The 22,500-nt window shown below is 40.1% G+C and overlaps 2 protein-coding genes across 2 annotated transcripts in view; both read left to right on the top strand.

Annotated features, from left to right (window-relative positions):
- The window catches only part of LOC138000301 (coiled-coil domain-containing protein 138-like), a 44,798-nt gene extending 43,778 nt beyond the window's left edge, over positions 1–1,020 (top strand). Inside the window, exon 18 of the mRNA XM_068846616.1 lies at positions 1–1,020. This exon is cut by the window's left edge and continues 1,206 nt beyond it. The gene's annotated coding sequence lies outside the window, so the exon portion shown is untranslated.
- A 9,051-nt stretch (positions 1,021–10,071) lies between these two features.
- LOC138000306 (dachshund homolog 1-like) overlaps positions 10,072–22,500 on the top strand; it is a 19,896-nt gene continuing 7,467 nt past the window's right edge. The window contains exons 1-3 of the mRNA XM_068846622.1: positions 10,072–10,569; positions 21,606–22,341; positions 22,433–22,460. Of these exons, the coding sequence (XP_068702723.1) occupies positions 10,190–10,569; positions 21,606–22,341; positions 22,433–22,460 (1,144 nt within the window). The 5' untranslated portion in view covers positions 10,072–10,189. The remainder of the gene's footprint in view (positions 10,570–21,605; positions 22,342–22,432; positions 22,461–22,500) is intronic.

Below are 22,500 nucleotides of genomic sequence, written 5' to 3'. Positions count from 1 at the left end.
TGACAGATGGGATTTCAGAATATCAAACAACCAACTCGCGTAGATGATGAATAAGAGGGGGCCTAGGCACGAGCCCTGCGGGACCCTCTTAGCTTTGGTTTCATAACTCGGAAAGTGTTCCGTTGATAGAGATCTGATGCGTCCTTCCCGCCAAATAGGATTTAAACCATAATAAAGTCTTACCCGCCGGCCAAGCTTAGACTGCAGCCTGTGCAGAAGTATGCCGTGGTCTACGGTACCAAACGCAGCATTGAGATCTAACATGACAAGTAAGGTTACATGACCCTCGTCCATGTTCAGCAATAGATCGTTTTTGACTTTCAATAAAGCAGTCTCAGGGCTGTGATTCGGACGATACGCGCTTTGGAGATCAGGAAATAAGCTGTTGGCTGCCATATGATCTTGCATTTGGATAGCGACAGACTTCTCCGTAATGTAGAATTGCTAAGCTGATAAAATTATCGTTACATCATAAACAACATGACTCTGAGCAAAAAGGACCTTTGCCATAAATTTGAAAAACATCGGGCCGACTTTTTCCCAGATTACCCAAGTGTAATCCGTTTCGATCTTGTCCATTTGCGTCCACCCATGCTTCTCTTTCCTTTTGCTGAATTTATTTTATTTTGTTTACCAGTTTTAAGTGGTTATTGCAATGTTTCATATCACTTTTTGGGCGTTTTTGGTGTCATGAAATTACATCATTTTGCATGACATAGCCCCTTTAAGGGTCAGTTTCTAAAGTGTACTGCGTACCGTAAATCCTCCATTTAGCCCCCCTCTCTCTCTCTCTCTCTCTCTCTCTCTCTCTATCTCATAAGTTCTCCTTTTCAGAGGAAGAAAGTTACTAAGCCTCTCTCTCTCTCTCCCTCATTCTTCATAACCAAGTCAATAAATTATAGCCTGTGTATTAATCACGACCGTAACACTATGTAGACTGATCCGGTATGGTTTGTTTACGTGGTGGAAGTTTGGATTTTAGTTCCCGCAAGTAAATAAAAATGATGCAAGTTACTTGTACAACGTGTATAATATTCTTGTTTCTAAAATGATGCCACGAAGAATCTCTTTCTTGGAGAAGAAAACAACATCGAAAAAACGACGTGAAGATATACAATCTGGCGCGTTCCTCTCACCTTGGGACAGAAGTAACGCAACGCTGACTATTGTCGCTTATAATTGGTTGAGAATGGTCATGTGACGACGCAATCGCGTCCCCAGGGTTTTCTCCCGAGGGTTTTCTTACGGCCGACGCGGGACGACTTTTGCGTGAATTCTGCAATTATCTGTCGTGTCAATGAAACTGATTATTATTTCAAGAACTTTATGAGGTTCCACTCCAACGTACCCAACTTCTGGTGTCCAAACACTGTGTTCTTGATCGAGTGAAGTCTTTTTTTCCTTGATCATTCTCATCGAAGACTTGAAATTTTCATTCATTTTTCTGTTTTTTTTTTCCGACGTAGTCAATCTCACGTTCGGAAATCGAGTTTGATTGGGTTGGGTAATCGCACTCACGCAACATTTTTGCCAATCGAGCACAATCGAACCTTCGGCGTGAAACTAACCATTCTGGAAGGGGTGATAAACGAAACTTTAGCGACGGCGATTTGACTCCTCCCCGACCTTGAGAATAGCACCGGTCGGCGTTATTCGGAGTGTTATAAAGACAGTTTGCATGCACGTTTTCTGTGATGTTCATGTTATCAGTTTTGAATCACTTAAACAGTAAATATTTTAGTTAATTGTAATGGGTTAATATCTTTCAGACTTGCTCTAAAGTGCTGTTACAAGAGTAAAATCCTGACAGCATATCAATTTTTGTATGCTGTTTAGTTTTTCTGCCGAACAAAATCGAACTGATCGCGTCGATTTAGTTCGAATGCGTTCGGTAATCGAACTTAATCGAACTCACGGAAAAGTACCAGTTCGATTATGTTCGATTACCGAACCCAATCGAACATCAATCGAACGATTGAGTTTGATAGATTTTTGGTTTGGTTTTGTTCAAATGACTACGCCAGGAGTAATTGCAGATCTTTTTCCACGAAAAAAATGTACTGTTTCTGTATGTGTATGTTTAAAGATTTACAGTATGGGATTTAGGTTGAGTTGTTAAAGAAGACCAAAAATATGTCTGGTCAACCCCTGTGAAAATATTGGTTATGATGAATAAATTATGCGGTAAGATAGAAAAGGTGTGTTGCCATTAAAGGTGTGTTATGAAGGCTTTTGTAGATTTCTCCAGTTAAAGAACATTCACATCTCATAAATTTATGGTGTGTGGCAAACTGATTGTTAGAAGATGCGTTGTAATACACGCAAGTGGTGTGTAATTATCACACACCTAACACTCGAAAGGTGCGTGTTATTATTACACACCTAAGACCTTGTGTGTTTTCCTTACACACATTGGTGTGATTGCTTAAACCGTGAAATAAAACAGTGAAAAGGTGTTTCACCACTGCACACATTGGTGAGTTAGAGAACTCACTAGGTGTGTTATTAAAACACACCTTATTTTAGAGTGCGATTAGTTATAAAAAAAACCCTTAGGAATCAATATTTACAGAACTGGCTAGAAACCCAGAATAGGTCATTGACCAGTTCAAGAGAGAAATTTACACAAAAGGAAGTTTAAAAAAATTATCAATTTGAAAACTACCTGACATTTAAAATTACAAAGCCAGCACACAGAATTGGCCTGACAAGGCTTAGATTAGGGTGTCATGCATTACGAATACAAACTGGCAAATATGAAAATAGAGGAGCATTAATCCCAGTTGAAGAGCGAACATGTTTAGTATGCAAAGAAAATTGAAGAGGAAATAAGGAGAATTTTAAGACGTGAGCTGCACTCACATATTTCAAATGCTGACACTAGAAGACGAAGACGAAGTATTTACTTACAGCAGAAAACAAGGTTACATGTAAAATAATAGGTAAATATGCCCATTTCATCTTTCAAAAAAGAAAAGAGATTCTTCAGTAATTCACAAATGTAATAAGCGCTATGAATTTTCTAATTAATTGTATACGGATATGGTAAATTAAGTTATTTTGTACTTTTATTAGTTAATGTTCAAACCTTTAATGTAACTAGACCAATAACTTCCTTTGGAGAGTAAGGCGCGTTAGGGAAGAATGCTATTACTTTCACTATTACTCACTCACTCATTCATTCATTAACTCACTCACCAAAATGACCAGTTCCCAGTTTGCTTGATAGCTCGATTGGTAGAGCTAGATTGGCATCAGTATCACAGAGGTCTGTGGGTTTCAAGTCTCATTCAAGACTTCTTTTCAGACTTTTCTGCCGTTAAAACTGTTTATATCATGGGAGACTTCAACATAAACCTCCTCAACGTCTTTAAACCTGTCACTGCTCTTGAAATTGAAAATGAAATCTCATTCCTTTCACCCAATAAGGCTTTAAGGGCTTTATTCTTGCCTTGTCCGTGCATTCAAATGTGCGGAGGGTATAATTCTTTTACCCATTGCGGACATAATGATTATGTCCATCCTAACAGGGATATATCCTTCAAGATTAAAAAATGCGAAAGTGATCGCGGTCTTCCTCATAGATCAACAGTGAGCGCGGGAAAAACGTGATACCGTCGTCATTTTAATACGAGGTTTTGCAAAAATGTCGTCGTGTCAAAACAAGTCAACAACACGGTAGCAGTTTTGGCATTTTTCGATCAGCAAAAAGGCTAAGTTACCAGCAATAAGAACCGAGCAACCTACACTGCGAACAAAGATTAATCGTCCGGGTTACGAATCTTCTATATAAAAACGAGCAGTCAAATCTCGTTCTCGTGTTCGTCCTAGAATCTCAAGGTCCCTATTAAGTGTGATGATGAAAACGATCCAAATAACTACTCTCTTCTCTCCATTTTCAATCGAATTTTTGAGAAACTCTTGTATAATCATGTAAAATCGTTTATTGAGAACAACGAACTGTTATATGAAGCGCAATATGGTTTTCGAGAGAAATCCTCCACCCAACATGCAATACTTGACATTGTAAATTTTATTCAGATGAACTTGGATATGAAAATGTCCTCATTAATCTCATGTGGCATTTTTATTGATCTTAAAAAGGCCTTTGACACAGCTGACCATTCTATTTTACTTAGCAAGCTGTATCGTTATGGAATTCGGGGTATTGTCTATAACTGGTTTTCGTCTTACTTGGCTCACCGTGCTCAGACAACTCAAATTGATAATCATGTGTCTTCCACGAGGAATTCGGTCACCGGAGTCCCGCAAAGTTCTGTTCTAATTTATATAAATGACCTTTATACTTGTTCTGATAAACTCAGTTTTTACTTGTTTGCTGCTGATACAAATTTACTATATGCTGACAAGAATTTGCAGTCTCTAGAAGCCGTGGTTAAGAATGAATTGAAGAATGTATGTGGCTGGCTGAATGCCACTCTAAACTAACTATTGATGCAAAGAAATCACATTTTGTTATTTTTAGGCCCATCCAAAATAAACTTAATTATCAAATATGCTTGAAAATACAAGATAACAATATGAATGACGCTGTTACAGCTCTTGAACACAAGGATTATGTTAAATTTCTTGGGGTCCTCAAAGCACTTAACTTGGAAACAACAATTGATTACATTGCTTCTAAGATCAGCAAAATTGTTGGTTTGACAGCGAGATTACGGCACCATGTACCATTAAACACTCTTCTTCAAATTTATCGATCAATCTTATTTCCACGTACGTGTTACGGTATGGCTACTTGTGGCCAAGCGGCTCAGTCTGATTAAGGAAGATTCTTGTTCTTCAAAAACGAGCCGCCTAACATTTCGCAATTTATGGAACTTCTTACGAACATAAAACGCCGATCTTAGATCATTGCAGCTGTGATCGTTACTTGAGCAGTAACAAGTTCAAGTTCATGTTCAAGTTCAAGTTCAAGTTTATTTTCAAAAATTACAGATAAATTTTACAATGAACACTACACGCGTATAGCAATGCTAAGCTAATCGAGGCGTGCAGTGTAATCGCGTACATGGCACTTAACTTACTAGAAACAATATTAAGGCAAAATAAAACCTCACAATACACATTGAGCCATTACACAATAGACAGACTGAAGAAACTTTGCATAATTATTACAATATTTTTAAAATAAGTAAATGAAAAAAAAATGAATAAAACAGAATTATAGGGTGTGATAGTAATGATTATTCGGTTGTATTACCAATGAGTAGGCATCGACATAAGCATCCTCAACTCCGAGTACTGTAAGCAGAAATTTCCTAATCCGTTTTTTGAATGGCCTTTTTGAAAGCGAGCGCCAGTCAGGATGAAGAGAGTTCCATAATTTTGTTTCAAAGTTTGCAAAAGACTTCAACTGTAAGCTCAGTCACGATTTGCTAAGATCGTGTATTAAATTTATGAAAGTTAGATGAGCGATTGAATAGTTTAGAATGTTCTTCGGTTCAGAATTATTAGAGATATCATGCATAAGGCTAGGGTAGATACTGTTTCAAAATAAACCATATCGATTGGCAGAATATTAGAAGAGACAAACAATGGGATAGCATGGGTCTAGTGTTACAAAAGGAAATAAGGGGGATCGAAGGCTCGTTTCCACGCACGGTGACTTGGGCCAGTTGCTCTACTTGTTGACGTCTCGGGATGCATAAGTCATGGTAGGAAGCTCTAGCAACGCGTCCAGAGGTTCTGATACGGGCCCCATTTGCATTATCCTTCGTATTAGGCATGCGGTTGCACATGCGCAAACGTACTACAGCTCAAAAGCCGTAATCTTAAGCCTGGTTTACAGGTGTGAAGTCCAAGCGCCAACGCAAGAAATCGAACCTCCTGTAGTTAAGCAACATCGACGGTTACATCTACAGCAACGCCTCAAAACAAGATTTTAAGACAACGTCGATCGTCGCCCGACGAAAACGCCATCTCAGATTATAACTTTGCACCATCGCTTCCTCCGGCTATTAGAGACCTTTAGATTCTACGACGAGGACGAGAACGAGTACGAGTTTTGACTGCCCGTTTTTTTAGCGAAAATACTTGGAAAATTTATAACCGTACAATTAATCTTACTCTTCCTTAGCAGTATAGGTGGTATATTTTGTTTAAAGATGCACTAAAACGCCATTCGCGTTACAATAACTTTGGACGCCATTGCAGGTTAATTAAATATTCTACTATGTCCATCTACACATTTCTACTATTCCCTGAAACCTACCAATAATAATAATAATAATAATAATAATAATTTATATAGCGCTTTTCAGCTACCCTTTCATAACGCTTTACAATGATCAGATTAACATAGAACTTAAAAGATAAAAGATATAATAAAATACCGAGATAAATAGTTACAGAGCTTATATATATATTATACAAGAAATAAAAGTTTAAAAAAATTTAAAAACCATAGGCTTCTTTAGATAAGTCTTCAAATGTCTTTTAAAAATAGCGATTGATGGAGATTTACGAATGCTAAGAGGAAAATTGTTCCATTGCCTTGGCGCGACAATGCTGAACGCCCGATCTCCATAAGTCTTCAAGTTTAGCCATTGGCACAGTGAGCAGTTCTTGCCCACCGGAGCGTAAAGACCGAGAGCACTTACGCGCAGATGACTCTACCCACAAAGACACTACTCAGCATGCGCGCAGGGGGGGGGGTGGGGGGGGGGGGGGAGGCTGTCAGGAAACACTTTCTACGACACCGATAAATGCCACCCATTTTCCAACTGGTTTGTCATACTGGCAACCCAGTAACAAAAAACAAGCACAAAAACAAAAACTCGGAGTCTTTTTAACATTGTTTGCAAAAGAAGACGCTGTATAAAATGAAAATCCTTACCTGTCAAAGCTCGCAAGTTTCGATAAAGCTGTTTTGTGAGTCAATAGAAAGTCAACACGGTGAGTTCATGAAGAAAATTGAGGTAAGGATTCAGTTATGAACAAAATTTTTCCTCGTTCGACTTACCGGACAGTGCTTTTGGGCTTCTGTTTTCCACAAATAACTCGAACACGTAGAACAAAGACAAGAAGAAAATTCCACGTATTCTTGGTTTTCACGTGACGTCATCAAAATTAGAAAACAAGGAATTATCAATCCTTTTGAGATTTTAGCTTAGTTAGTTATTAGAACAGCTGAAGGCTTATCTTTTTTTGTGATAAAGCAAGGTTGAATTTCTAAGCTTTTGCGTGACACGATATTAAAATTGCCCCCTGAGAGGGACACAAACATGGCGCCTCCATACAAAACCTTACTAAAGTTGAGTAAAACATTTCTTCGAATATCTTCCGTACAATCATTGCACAGAACTGAACCTGTGCGAGACTGTTCGATGTTCATCGTCTTTAAATTCTTTGATTCTTGACTTTATTGTTGAATGGTTTTGATGATGGTGTGATAGTGAAAACCGGCAATACCGCAAACGCGAAAATGCCTACTTTCGCGTGGAAACGCGTAACCAACAACGCCAAAAATGGCGGGAAAATCATGGTCACGTGTTTTCCCTTTTACGTGATCCTAAACCTAAATCTCTCTATTATTGTTTTGTGGTGTTGTCGGACATGCGGCATGGGCACGCATTTTAGTCCATTTCTACCACGTACTTCACAAAACAACAACTTGAAATGACCAAATTTAACGTTTTGACCACAACTTGAGCATACAACAGTGATTGAATCGTCCATTATCTACTTTTATTTCAAACCTGTTCTTACGCATCCAGTTATAGGATACTTGTACCATATTGTGCAACGTCATCAACATGGAAGACATGGAATAATCGCGAAGTACTTGTGAAGTATCAAGTTGTATTTTCAAGTCTCGTTTTTGTTGGCGTTGCCGTGATTTCCGTTTTAAGATTCTGAAGACAATATGGGTACATAACGGCGAACATTTTCTCAGCGAAAAACTGCTCATAGCATACCAAGTTAACCGCTTAATGTGATCGAGAAGGAATGATCACGAGTAAATTGCAAAGTATATTCTGGAAGGGACGTTTTTCTTGCCGCAGCCGGCGATCATGAGACAACCAGGCTTCTGTTTATCCAAACAATAAGGATATTCTTCTCTTAAATTTCTCCTTCTTCGGCGCTTTCTTAACAGATGACGCCGTGACAGAACTTTTCTCGCAAACTTGGGTCATCTGCTTTTTGTCACGGGTTGTCCGGAGTCACGGTGATATTGTGAATCACTGATTTCTTCATCTGCAAGACAATGGCTGACTTCTCAGAATGTTCGTGGATCCTGTTCATGTTGTCTTGCAATTGCAATCAGCTTCAGCGACGAAAAAATAATAAACCTGTTGAAATATTCCGATGTGTAAAATGTTTTGTTCATACTAGTTTATTTTTGTGAACCCAAACATGAAGTGGAGTATTTTTGTGAAACTCGTTGTTTTAACTTTTGTAATTAAAACAAGCTGAGTATTTTGAAAAGAAATTTCAGTTTCTACCATTTTAACCTTCTGGAATTCAATGCAGATATATTTTCGGGGTTGTCGGTTTGTTGTTGTTTTTTTCCAAAACGCGCCTCTACATAAATCGAGATTATCTTATTTCCGGAGACTAAATTAACCCCAAATCCCAGAATTGCAATTGCAAATGTAAACCAATATTATCGCGGGTTTAGCATAAAGGAAAGAAGAGCATATTAAGCGATATTGGCTTGACATCAAAGGTAATTACTCCAATATGCCTTGCAGTCGGTTAGAATAGTGTGTTTAAACTGAGGTCGTGGCTTTCTTTAAAGTCTTTAAAGTTGTTTTTGACAACGTATTTTTCCTCCGATTACTACACTCGACAAACCGTGGTTATGGTTGAGGCTTTACAATTAAGATCACAAAGAAGCCGGCAGTTTGTTATCACGTTGAATTTCCCAGAATGAGAAAACAATAATGAATCACACCAACGCTGAGTGAAGGACCATTTTAAAATAATATCACATTTCGACCAACACGGTTCTTGGACTCAATGTTTGAAGAAAAAACAATTAACAGCAGTGTCGCATCGCATGTTAGGTTCTCCTGAAGTTGTTAAAAGCACAACTTTATCATGTTAGAAAATGAATGAACAAACGCAGAGAAGCGAATGGGTATTTTTTTCATTGCATTTTGAATGCACAGAATATTCCTGACTAATTTAATTCAAATTCGGGTACTTAAAGGATCCCATTATAAAATGTGGTTTATATCGGATGACATGATATGTTTGGCCGCACTCTGCTTTTTATGCTAAGAAAATAACAAAGTCGTTTGATATACGCTGGCAAATGAAATGACAGTCGGGTATCTTTAGGATTATAAACAGAGCACCTTTCCAGAATTATAACACAAAACACCCCTTTGACATTGTTCTGCTTAATATCGATAAATTCTGTTATCAATAAAAATCATGCCCAGCGAGAATGGAATTCGTAAATAATACAGAGAATTGACTTAACAAATCATTTGGTAACGAAAACATTCTATTTTTAAACAATCAATGGTTGATATTGATCAAATGTCTTTCAAATGCATTGCAAGACTCAGAGAAACATTTGATATGGAATTTGCCTTTGATAAGTAGCCTGCGAGTAAGTAATTCAAAGGATTCAAATTCGGTCATCGTCTTTCTCATTCAAATGTCTTGAGAGTATACCTCAATTATCCCGAAAACAATAGACTGTTACACATCTTGGCGTTTCCGGGACTAACTTATTTACAAAATGACTCATTTTCCTGATGTGTGTAATTACGTAAGTCCATTCAATTTTGTCCCGGAATGTTAACAAAAATCTCGGTAAACACATGTAAGATTTCTCGTAAGAGTTAGAGAATAAACAAAACTATTGTAGTAATGCTTTGACAAACTGAAATCTTTGAAATTGCTCAATCTTTGATTCAGTTAATTTAAGGAAAAAGCACTTGGCTGCCAGCAGAATAAAAGACCACAATCTTGTAGTTTTTGACTGATTGCTGATGTTTTAGGGGATTTTGCACCAATCAAAAAGTGAGTCATGGGCGTGGCTAACACCTCACGCATGAGCAGAGAAAGTGTCCAAGTTTACCCACGTGGGCTCACAATGTCAAAAATTGAACAACGTTGTTGATCTTGGAGTTTGTTATCAGTCATTGCATTTGCGAGCGCTGAGCTGAAGCGCGCCCACATTAAGCCAACTCCTGCGGTAAATTCAATCATGGAACCGCCAGTATATTCACCCCAGGGTCACAACCATTTTGAAGCCGTAGATGTGGAAACCCCTACGCTTCCATACGGCTCGGACTATAAATTGAAAATGGTCACTTTGAACGGCGAGGAAATCGCAGCTTTCAACGTGGATGGGGAAGATTTGCTTTGCTTTCCGCAAGTTTACGAATATTTTCTAAAAGATCTCGTTTCTGGAATGCATACAGTCTACACAAAGCTAAAACGCATGAATATCCAAGGACGAAATTGCAACGTAGAACAAGTTAGAATGATGAGAAGTGTCGGAGCCATAGGTCAGGTCGTAAATCGCTGCAAATTGATCTCGCGGGAAGATTTCAACAGATTGTACGAAGATTGTTTGCTCTTCAGGTAAGAAACTTACCGAGATTTAATTGTTTTCAAACATGCCGCGTAATTATTTACAGACTTTACAGTTCTCTGATAGCTCTAGAGGCGTAATTTCGGCTGCACAATCTTCGGAAATCTTACGCTTGTCACTAGGGCACGCTGTAATTAATCATTTTTAGTAAAATGTTCGCCTCATTTGAAAACTCCCACAATGTTTAATTGCGTTCTTTCAATAATAATCCATTGTTAATAAAATCATTTCTTTTTTTTATGCGCAGTTTATGGAACAACGCTTTCGCACAAATCAAAAGAGTTTTAACTTTAACTAGGATCACAAGATTTAGTCGGGGCTTTTCCTGAAGTCGAAAAAAATTGGAAAAAGAAATGATGTCAAGAGAATATTTATCAGTGTGTATGGATGCGATGGAACTCGGAGTATTGTTTACAGTTCCTTCGGAAAATTGCAGCGAAAACAATGTCTTTATGTAAATCTATCTACTGTTTTTAATGGCACATTTACCGGTAAATCCCGACTTGACGATGTGTTTGCTAAGCATTAGAATGAATTTTGAGCATTTTAATTATGCATAGTTTCATTTTACACAATTATGAAAAAGCCGGTTTTGGTAAACATTTCTTTGCAACCAGCAGTGTGACATATGGGATGTGAAGTGGAGCTTGGAAAGGAAGCCCATTAAATTCGAGTGAAATGATTTTTTGTTAATTCATTCATACTATTCAGGCTTTTTATCGTGAGGCAAAGAGTTCTTAAACAAACTGATTGAATGCTAAATACCCTAAGGAATTATCTGAAAGATTAAAACCCATCTTTCGTTTCGGTAACACTCGATCTTCGCGAAATTCAACAGTAGGTATTATTTTTGTAAACCAAATTCTTAATTCGTTGATAATTCGTATTTTGATACCCTTGAAGTGATAACCAGCAGATGTCAGAATTTTAACAATGAAAGTGAAGAGAATGAATTGTCAAATTGTGCACAATACCGCTTTTGTGGTTGCTAATAAACGAAGAGTTGTAATTACGCATACATACTTTTCTTCCCAACAAGTCCTTTTTCAGTTTGAACTCTGACGCGATAAAAGTGTCGGTTTGTCATGGTTTAAATTGGACAAAAATGTCACTGATTTTAGCCATACACTCCAACGATTGTGCCTGCTTTCAGTAACCGTCTAGATCCAAATGTATCGGAAACTCCATGCCCGGCTTCTTGTTTCAGCTACCTTGTAAACTCTGCGATAGGCTGTATAAGATCAAAATTGACCTTTTTTATTGGTGTATCTTACTTGTGTTTGGATAAAATACCAGTCGAAAGATGTAATGATAAGCCTGGGAAAGAGAAATGGAGCATTTTCTGTTTCATTAACCGATGCGAGACCGAGAATGTAATTTTTGAGGGAAAAATGTCACTTCAAATGTCGACCGGGTTGAGACCCTCTCCAGGTTTTCATAATTGTTGTTGTTTTTTGTTAGCGTAAAGCCGATCAGGAAAACGTATACTTGGAATGAAGAAAAAACGAACCAAAGATTTTGAAGTTAGGTCGAAAGCACGAGGAAACGTGTAAAAAAGTGAACAAGAAATTGTCTCAATTTGTTGTAGTTTGATAAGGTTGGACAAAAAGGTCAAGAAGAAGTTATAAACTTTTATATTTAATGCGAAGAGCTTCAGTAAGCAACGCAATATTAGTTTTTGAGCGGTTTAGGTTTAAATTCAGTAGTTTGCTTTCGAAGATGATACTCCGAATACCGGTGAACACGAAGCTCTTTTCATCAGAACTTTGAAATCCAACTTGAAGATTCAAGGGGTTGGTAGTGAATCGAAAAGTCTACAATAAAGCTATCAAGCACAATTTGGGATGAGTACACAAAACATGTGTTCAACATCTGCATGGAATTTCGTGACTTTACTCATCTATGGGTGAAGAAATGGTAAAATCTTATTCCTAAGAGCAATCATGTTTAAATCTTTGAGGCCAAAAAAACTCCTCTCTTCGTTCCAAAAATAGAATCACGTAAATTGAAATTAGTGTTAATCCGTGGTTTTTAAAACGTCAGAGAAATACCTTTTCCCTTGTTATTATCTTAGTTTAAAGTCAGCTTTTCTTCGTTTTTCGTAAAGTTTCTTTTGATCTAGTTCTGTTACCATTTGCGAGGATTATTTCTGGAAAAAAGGGGGCGTAAATCTCGAGAATTTCAACTTAGATTGTTATCTGATAAATGACAGTCTTGAAGTGTTTTTCGTTTAAATCGAGAACGTTGATATAGAGATCCTGGTATGTTCTCAGAATGGTGAGAATAAATAGTTGTAAACAAAATCGTGGTCTGAATAAATGATCGTTGTGGTTAGAGTACGAAGTTCCCCCGCTCTCTTTATTTGAGAAGTATTTACTAGTGTATTGAAACTGTATACGCTAGTGCCTCGCTGTACAGGTCATTTTTTGCAAGTTAATTTATTTGCATGCTAACTTATGCTCTATCGTGGACTTATTCTTTCATAACAGTTCTCTTAGGAAGAAAGAGTGAACTAGACAAATATGCACGATTTCTGAGTTGGATTCAAAGACCGAGTTCTTTCCAAATTGTTTCCGTGACCGAATTATCATGACAGGAACTAGCATTCAACTTTTTAACTGATTTCTATAAACCACAAATTTACATATGAATGTGGAAAACCCCAGTTTCCGGAGAAAAGACTTAGAAAAGTAGAAACCTGAGTAGTGAAACGTGGCACTCGATTAAGGGTGCGTTACGGAGATTCACATCAAAATTGCCAAACAGCTGCTTAAATGCTATTTTAAACATATCTTTGTTATCCTTGTTACTTCAAAACGCCAGACATGCCGTTTTAAATCATCGCACGACGTATTCTTATTCCGGAATATCAATAAACAAGCAGAGTGTTGGTGTTCAAGCGCATTTTCTGCAACCGAGCGCAAAAAACAAAAAAAAAGAAAAAAATGCGCGCTAAACAGACCGTATTGCATCTCTCACATATGTTACTAGCATGTCACAAAATGAAGAAACAATTTAAAAGGGTTTTTAAAAACGCTGCGATCTTTGTCTCAAAAGACTAACCGGGCGAAGAAAAGCCGGTACACTGATTTACATGGGATTTCAACTTTTTCGGGGGGGATGAAATAATCAAATTGAAGTCAAGTGAGAAACTTTCTCGAATTCGCTTTTTTATTGAAATTAAACGCGGAAAGGTTCTTCGAATTCGTTACAACAACCACAAATCGCCGACACAAAAACTACTTACACTTTCATGCGACATTTCCACGATACAACACGCCATCAAGTCGAAAGTGAAAAGTCATGTTATTATTTGAAATATAAAGTGAATACGACAATTGTTAAAACTGTACACAGTGTTTACGCGATGGGTGGCATTTCCAAAGAGATCAAGTGAAAAAGAAAACGATAATAGTAGAAAATAATTTCGAAGGTAGTCAGTTTTAACAAATTTAAGGGTCCAAAAATATTTTGTGGAGCACAAGAGGCTTGTCTTTAGAATTTCTGCTGTTTCTCCCTTGATAGTTTTATTCTCAGGACTTTAAGGTCAGAGAATGAGTGGAAGCATTCTGTCTTGGTGGAAGATCTAGCCAACAATTTCAGTCTGTACTTTTGTGGAACCCGGCCCGTGGCATAAATCTGGCCAAACAACTGAGATCACAGATTCGGTAAAAATGGGTTACTTTTTATCTTTGGCAGTTTTGCAGCTCGAGAACTGGGATTTATTTAGCCTTTAGTATTGTGCAAAGGTTAATATTCAGAACAGACTCAATACGAACATGACACGCCAGGGAAATTGGCATGCAATCTTGTAGCTTTAAAATTAGAAGTTTTTCTACATTAAAGATTTCGCCACACTTCAATCCAATATTAGAAAAACATCCACGATAACAAGTTGTGTGGTTGAACTTAAAAAGAAAACGGAACATCAAATATTGTCGGCTTTCGACCTATGTAGTCGCGAAGGAACTTGAAAAACACTTTGTTGAGGCTGGGTCCCTGTAAGCATTTTCGCGCCTTTGGCATCACGTGATGTTTTTCTTGTTTTTCCACTATTTTGAAACATTTGTATGCTTGGCGTGTCACCCTGTTTTTACGAGCGAATTTATCAATAAACTCGTTTAAAACGGTGACTTGCCTTCTACAGTAAAAACAGGTACGTCTGTTTGTGATTGGATTGTGATATTTGGTAAGCAATATGGAAAACATTGGACGCTTCTTCGCCTTTTGCCTGTTGAAGTTGGATGTGCATTTGTGGAAGCGAAATGTCTGAAAGTGACGGTACGGGTAACATTGATGACAAATTGGTCAACCGAACCGGAATTTTGGCGGAGATGTTATCCTATGAACCACAAGCCAATTCCACCGTGTTTTAAGGGCGTTCACAAGATTCAGGCTACACAACCAAAGCGAACGAAGGACTTGGTTTTACTTTGAACGAAAATGCAGTGACTGACCGTTGCTGACATTTTGAAAGATAGCGAATCAATGGAAATTGACAAAGCTGTTCCTGAAAATCAAAACGAAAATGGTTCGTCAGGTTATAAAGACAGACAAAAGGAGAAAAGACAACCTAGGTTAAACAAAAAGGAAAGTCATATCTACTCACTCAAAAGATCACCGCACGCAAGAAGCTTATCAGGGAAATGCAAACACGGATGGCAAACATCGGAACAGTCATGAATCTTGATAAGAATATGGAACTCGTGAGTGCTGAGACTTTAACACTTAATGAATGATTTAATGTCTTTGAGAATTTACATGAAGATATTCAAGAATTGTTGTGTGATGAAGAACGTGACGTAGACCATCAGGCATTTGGCGCTATGTATGATGAAATTACGTCGCTTCGACTGAGTGTAAACGGGTGGATTAGTGGCGTAGCAACGCGAATAAAACGTGACGAAAGTGATAAGTTGTCTACCAGACAGATCGTGAGATCCAAGAGCTCGAAAGCTCCCCAGTTGTCAACCACTTCTTCCAGAGCTAAAGCACTTGAAGCTAAGGCAAAGCGCGCTGAGTTGGAAGCAAGGTGTGCACAGCTAGTTCATGTTGAGGTTGCCAGGAAAGAGGCCGAAAGGGTGAAATTAATGGTAGAATTAGCTGCTGCGAATGCTGTAAGTAAGGTCTATGAAGATGCAGGTAAGGAGGATAATAGGCAGTATTCAGGCTCAGACGACCCGGATGGTGAGCCAGACATACGAAGTCATTGCCAAATAGGCCATCAGTTACAGTTTTTTGCTCAGTGACCTGGCCTTCTAGTGGCTGTTAGGCTGCCTGTGACCTTGTATTGATACAGACCTCACTGCTTTCGTCATGTAAATTGCGTTGTTGTAATTAAAATTAGTCTACATTGACATTAGAAAAGCACATCACCCGTTCCGCCCTCGAGTGGAACCCTCAGGGGTTCAGAAGAAGAGGCCGCCCAAGGCAATCCTGGAGGCGGAGTGTGCAAGATGAGCTCGCCAAAAAGAATATCACTTGGTTAGAGGCAAAGAGGCAACTGCCAAAAATAGAGTCAGGTGGAGGTCCATGGTTGACGCCCTATGCTCCCCATTAGGAGGAGCGAAGATGGCCTAATGTATGTAATGTAATGACATCAGAAAAGCACAAAGGTTTGTATCAAAACAGGATCACCGGCAGCCTCGCTTCCATTCTTAGGCCAGGTAACTTAGCTACAACTGTAAAATGGTCTATTGGAAGGGAAGGTGGGTAAGGCTCTGAGTTTAATGGATTCTCCCTCTTGGGCAGACAATTGAGCTGTTAAGTGCAAGTTCAAGTTTATTAAAAGCTTAAGGACATACAAATCAACCAGCCCAATCAGCAGACAAACAGTTGAAGGACCACCTCAACCCTAATGCTCCTGAATTTGAATTACCCACTCCTTCGCCACCGCACATCAATAATGACAACATTACAGGACCTGTGAACAACATGATTCCCAAAGGAGAGATTACGACTCTTCAGAGATTTATAAGGAAGCGCACGCGTCTCTCTGGGAAAGAGTTGATCTTCGAATGTCCCAACCACCGCCCACACCAGTTCCATTTGATGTTGATCCAGCGCAGCACTTGCGATTCAGATCAAATTTTGGAGATCAAGTCGAAAGCAAAATATCCTTGAGTGATGGTGAGAAAATGAGCTACTTACTGGCGTACACGACTGGAAGGGTGCGAAGAATCATTGTAAACTATCAAGGACTCTCAAGCGGCTGAGAGATCATAAGTACAGAATCCTTGACCGAGAATGATCCAGTATACAGGAGAAACAACAGTACCCCCATTGAATGTTAAAGCTGACAAAGAAATCTGCATTTCATACCAGGTTTACAGATAGTACACGGGTAACCACCCTAGCAACTGATGTTAGCAAACCGAAACCCGCAAAATTAAAACTCTCTTCTATCAGAGACACCTGCAAGGTTTGCAAAGGATCACACGAAATGCATAAATGTTCCGCCTTGTTCTTGTCTAAGAATGTAAATTGGCGTCGACGATTCTTCAAGTTTAATGCACTTTGCTATCGTTGTCTCTATCCTTCTTATTCACAAAGGGAGTGCAAACAAAAAAATGATTGCACTGTGCAGGACAATGCTCACCCATCAGCTGCTGTCAGTTCGATGATAAACTCTCGCATCGCTGCGAAATTGAAGCTACTATAGGTCCCCGAAAGAGTCATCTGAACACTGATACTCAAACGAATCAAGACTGTGAGATACCGCAGGTGAAATTCCACATCACCTCAACAAGTGAAGAAGGCCCTGACTTGCTTGAAATTGAAGATTTGAATGTGTCCAATCGCTACTGTCTTTATCAAGTAGACTTGTATGAATGGCCACACTTGAAAGACTTGGAGCTGCCTAACCACCCAGTAGATATGAGTGAAGTCTCTGTCCTCATTGATCAAGACGTTCCACAAGCTCATATCATCTTCGAGTATCGCTGGGGCAGTGATCCGCAGAACGAGCCGTATGCGACCACTGACGCCATTTGGATGGTGCGTTGCCAGCCCAATCAATAAGAGAGAAGATAGATCTAAGCCAGTCGCCCTCTCGGTCTTTGAATTTGCCTTTGAAGAGAGTCAGTAAGCTGTTGATCTGCACAAGCAGGTAGGGAGGTTTTGGGCTTGTGAGTCGCACGGATTCACGAAGATAAAAGAGCATTGGAGATTCCGAGCAGTGCAACTAAGGTCGAAGGTGGAAGATACGAAGTAGGCCTTTTGTGGCGGAATGAATACCCGATACTGCCAAATAACAGATTGTAGCAGTTGAAGAAGCGGTTCCTGCTTGGCCCAACTCTTGGCAGTCAGTATGAAGCAGTGATGAATGACTACATTGAGAAAGAATCTGCTGTCAAGTTGTCTGAGAAAGAAACAGCCTCTACTTCCGACCACAATTGGTATCTTCCGCCCTATGGTGCAGTAAATCCAAACAAATCCAAAGTTAGAGTTGTATGCGATGCAGCTGCAGTTTGGGGAGGCACATCACTCAACAAAGGACTCTTGCAAGGAGCACAGCTGAACAATTCACGCATTGGCGTGACAGACATACTCGCTGTGAAGGTGTCGCTTTCCCATGGCAAAGCTAATAGCCACACGAGACGAGATTGCTTATCTTAGCTGAGCTCTACATTTGATCCACTTGGCTTAATTTGTCCTTTTCTACTTCCCGCTTAGAGATTAAGGCAAAAGACCTGGCAACTGAAACATGACTGGGATGATTCACTACCCGAAAGCTTGCTGGAGGACTGGACATTGTGGAAAGAAGAACTGTTGCTCCTTAACCATTTAAGTATTCCTCGATGCTATTTCAGTGGAGGTTGTTGCCGTGATGCATCTTTCGAACTTCACCACTTTAGTGATGCCTCAGAATATGGTTATGGAACAGTGTCCTATTTGAGAAAGGAGTCTGGTGACGGAACTGTTTAATCCACTTTCATCGTGGCCAAGGGTCGCTGTGCTCCCTTACAGTACGCTTCTGTATCAAGATTGGAATTGCAAGCTGCTACGATCGCAGCACTGGTTCATCGCCTGATCTCAAGCGAGATTAATTTGGAGATCTCTGCCTCCTTTTTCTGGACAGTCTCCTTGGTTACATTGCATTATGTAAAGAATGAGTCTCGAATGTTTGAAACCTATGTAGCCAACAGAGTCTGAGGAATTTTGTATCCCAACCCAGTCAATGGAGATACTGTCCAAGTTGCCTTATCCCTGCTGATTATGCCTCGCCTGGCTTAACAGTGCATAAGTTTTTGACATCTGGAAGATGGTTCAGTGGTCCAGCATTCCAAGACTGGATCAGAGATACTCACAAGATACTCATCATGGACAGTTCTTCTGAAGAGGATTGCCTGGTTGTTAACGTTTAAGGAGAACCTAAGATATCGCGAGAGAGATGACGAGTTTAACTCTCCAAACACCTCACAGCAGAATATTTGAAGCTTTCAACTGTTTCCATTGTGAAATTAGCCCAGAGAGAAGTGGTCTCAGAAGAGATCAAGGATTTGGAGAAACGAGGAAGTGTGAAATTCTCAAGCAAGTTCGTGAAGCTGCGATCGAAAGGGATAATGGCTTGATGAGTGGGTTGACGCATTGTTGACGCCCCGGTCGCACCTGATGCAAGCCTTGCGAGCAATACTTGGAAACAGCTATGTGGATGAGGAAGTCCTCGCTACTGTCCTCCCTGTAGTTGAAGCGATTCTTAATACACGACCTCTTTGTGCTGCCTCTGACGAGCCTGATGATCAGGGACCGTTGACACCCAACCAACTATTGTTGCAGAGAGCTGTCCACAACTTGCCACCTGGATCCTTTGTAAAGGAAGACTTATTCTCAAGAAAGAAATGGAGACAGCTTATCACTTTTGGAAGACGTGGTTGAAGAAGTACATCTCGTCCTTGCAGGAGAGAAAAGTGGCGCAAGCCGAGCCGGAATGCAGAAGTCGGTGATTTGGTTCTACTTATCTATGATTACCTAACAAGGAGCCAGTAGCGAATGAGTGAAAGCGGTGTTTCCTTCTAAAGATGGATTTGTGAGATCAGTTGAGGTCAAAACTGGGGCATCCAGTTCTTTGGTTCGAACCATCCAGAAGCTATGCTTGCTTGAAGAATCTCAGTCTTTGTCGTTGAAATACAAGGAACGTGAACAATGTCATTGATATTGAGCTTAGCACTGTAATTTTGTAAAGAAAACCCATGGCAATTCGCATGGGGCGAGATGTTGCGGCGGGGAACCCTGTTAGCATTTTCGCGCCTTTGGGCATCACGTGATGTTTTTCTTGTTTTTCTTTTTTTTGACACATTTGTACGCTCGGCGTATCACCCTGTTTTTACGAGCGAATTTGGCTGCGAATTTGTCAATAAACTCAGATAAAACGGGTACTTGCCGTCTACACACTCTTTTGTAAAATACATTTTCACATTCCTCGGATCGTGTCTCCTTCAAATGTGATATATATGGACTGTCGAATTCAGGTTGTATCAGTTGGAAATTAATTGGCGATACGACTGGAACAAATAGATTGAGTTCTTGAAGGAAACTAATGAATCACTTTATCCTGGAGAAATTGAAGCGCTATTAACAAGAATAAAGTAGCAGCAAAGGAACATCTTTATGCTTAACTCTGCCTGATATTGTTCTTAAAAAGAAAATAACTCCTGGAGAAAAGGATCTATCTGCTTAGAGCCCCCAAAAACAAAAGATTAGCCAAACTTTTATCGGAACAGATTTTGATGTGATTTTTTTTTTGGGGGAGGGGGGCGGGGGGTGGGTGGAAGTTTAGTCAATTGTATATCGCCAAGATTGTTCCATTGTAAATAGCCAAGAGAGAAATTTTCTTCGACCAAAAATAGTTGTAGAAAGCCGCGCAATTGAGCCCCTTGTCTTTTTATTCAATCAGTAAATGAAAATATTTATCTCTGTGATAGTGAGTCATTGTTGACCAATTTCAGGGTACTGCTCAGTACAGCCCGGCTCTGTAAGTTAAAAGAAAGAAATAAACATTTTTCTAATCTCGTTTTCCGTCGCGAGCCGAACTGTGAGTTAGGAGCCTTGGTTCGAGATTCCCTGCTAGCAGAGGTCTCCTTTCTCTTTGCGTTCGCCGGGGCGGACTGTGACCCGCGCTCTCCTTTTACAGTAATTCCGCTGTTGTTAAGTGACCCCACACAACATGAAGTATCACGTGAGGCTCCGGTCTCTAAGTAACCGCCGCGCATGCACAACAGTGAATTTCGACCTATGGCAGAGTTGTCTTTTCTCGAACTCGTCAGCCCAGCGAACGCAAAAGAAAAGAGACCTCTGCTAACAGGGTACAATGCGTGACGTCAGGAACCCATGACCCGGAACCTACAGCTGTACTGTGTTCGTGTAACGGCGTTTTCACGGACCGATTTATTTTTAGATTGAGCTTCCCGCGAATGAGACTCCCACAGGAGCCCGATTACAACCAATTACAAGAAATTAGGCTGACGCCATAGGGTCACCGAACCGGAACTTCCTTTGTTTTTTCCGGAAAAGATAGCTAAAAATAGATCGGTCGGTAAAAATGCCGTTACATAGGCCCAGTATGGGAGCTGTAGGCTCCGGGTCATGGGTTCCTGGTGACGTAACTTAAAATACAGTCCTCGGAACTGGTTAATAAGCCGCCGGCATGCACAACCATTGATGTTTAAAGGTAATGCTCCCATGAGAGCGGTAATAAACTAGTTATTAAGCATTGGGCAAAAGGACAACTGAAAAATCAGTATCCCAGGAAGGATTCCAACCAACGACCTCCGTAATACCAGCTGGACACTCAACCCATATGCATTGAGTTACAAAAAGTCCCGGAGACCTGACTGCTTATACAGGTTCTTCATGGACAATGTGTCCCGCTTGTCTGCGTTTGACGGACCACGTGATGTTAACAACAATGCTAATGGGGGTGAGCGCAAAGATTCGCATTTTACAATGTCAGGCGCCTCAGATTTCTTTTCAGGTCAAAGTAAGAGTGCAACTCAATGTTGTTTTTATTTTTTTTTTCTTTGTTCAGGGGTCCTGGAAGGCGGAAAAAGAACCCAGATATCCCCCCTGAGCTGCTTAACAATCCGTTTAAGCATTTTAAAGTCGACCATCACCCTGAAAGGCTTGTGAGTCTGACACCAAATGGAGAATCCACGAGAACGGATGAGACAAACAACTCGATTTCCCATGAATCCTCGCCGACTAGTGCAGCTAATGTCACGTTTGACGGACCACGTGATGTTAACAACAATGCTAATGGGGGTGAGCGCAAAGATTCGCATTTTAAGACGCCATTTTCCCGCCAATCCGAACGCCTTCAGAATATAACGTTACCGCAAGCAGCAATGAATCATTCGTCACCTCATGTTCATGTAAGCCCGCGATACACAACCACTCATGTGATCCATTCACCAACGAACGCACCGTCGTCGCGCATGGTCAGTCCGCCTAGTGGCGTGATTTTGGCGCCGAATTCACAGCCCTGCACTTTCAGCTTTCCTCCAAGACCACATGTGTCCATGAGTCCGCATACAAGTGCTCTGAGCCCGCAAACAAATGGCGCGCCACCCGTAAGTGGGACGTCAACTGCAGTTACCCATAGTCCTGGGCGGTCACCGGCTCTTGGCGATGCAGTGAATGGTGAAGCGTCAGTACCTCATGTCAGCAGCACAGGCACATCAGAGCATGCGGAGTTCAGGATCGCTGCTACCAATGATACTGGTTCAGAAATGTCCGTGTCCTCTCCACACGTGCTGTCGCGTGAGGTATGCAATCAGTTTGTTTATTCAGAATACTTATTTGCAATTCCTTGTACGACACTATTGTTAATTGTCAACTCCACTCTTCTTTTGGTAGCCTGAATATAGAGAGCCTGGATCCACGGGTGAGTTCAACAAGATTTACTTCTGCGTAGTTTAGATTGA

Source organism: Montipora foliosa, chromosome 4, assembly GCF_036669935.1.
Source record: "Montipora foliosa isolate CH-2021 chromosome 4, ASM3666993v2, whole genome shotgun sequence".
In the NCBI taxonomy this organism is placed as follows: domain Eukaryota; kingdom Metazoa; phylum Cnidaria; class Anthozoa; order Scleractinia; family Acroporidae; genus Montipora; species Montipora foliosa.
The sequence above is the reverse complement of the archived record's forward strand: the minus strand, read 5'-3'. Positions and strand labels throughout refer to the sequence as shown.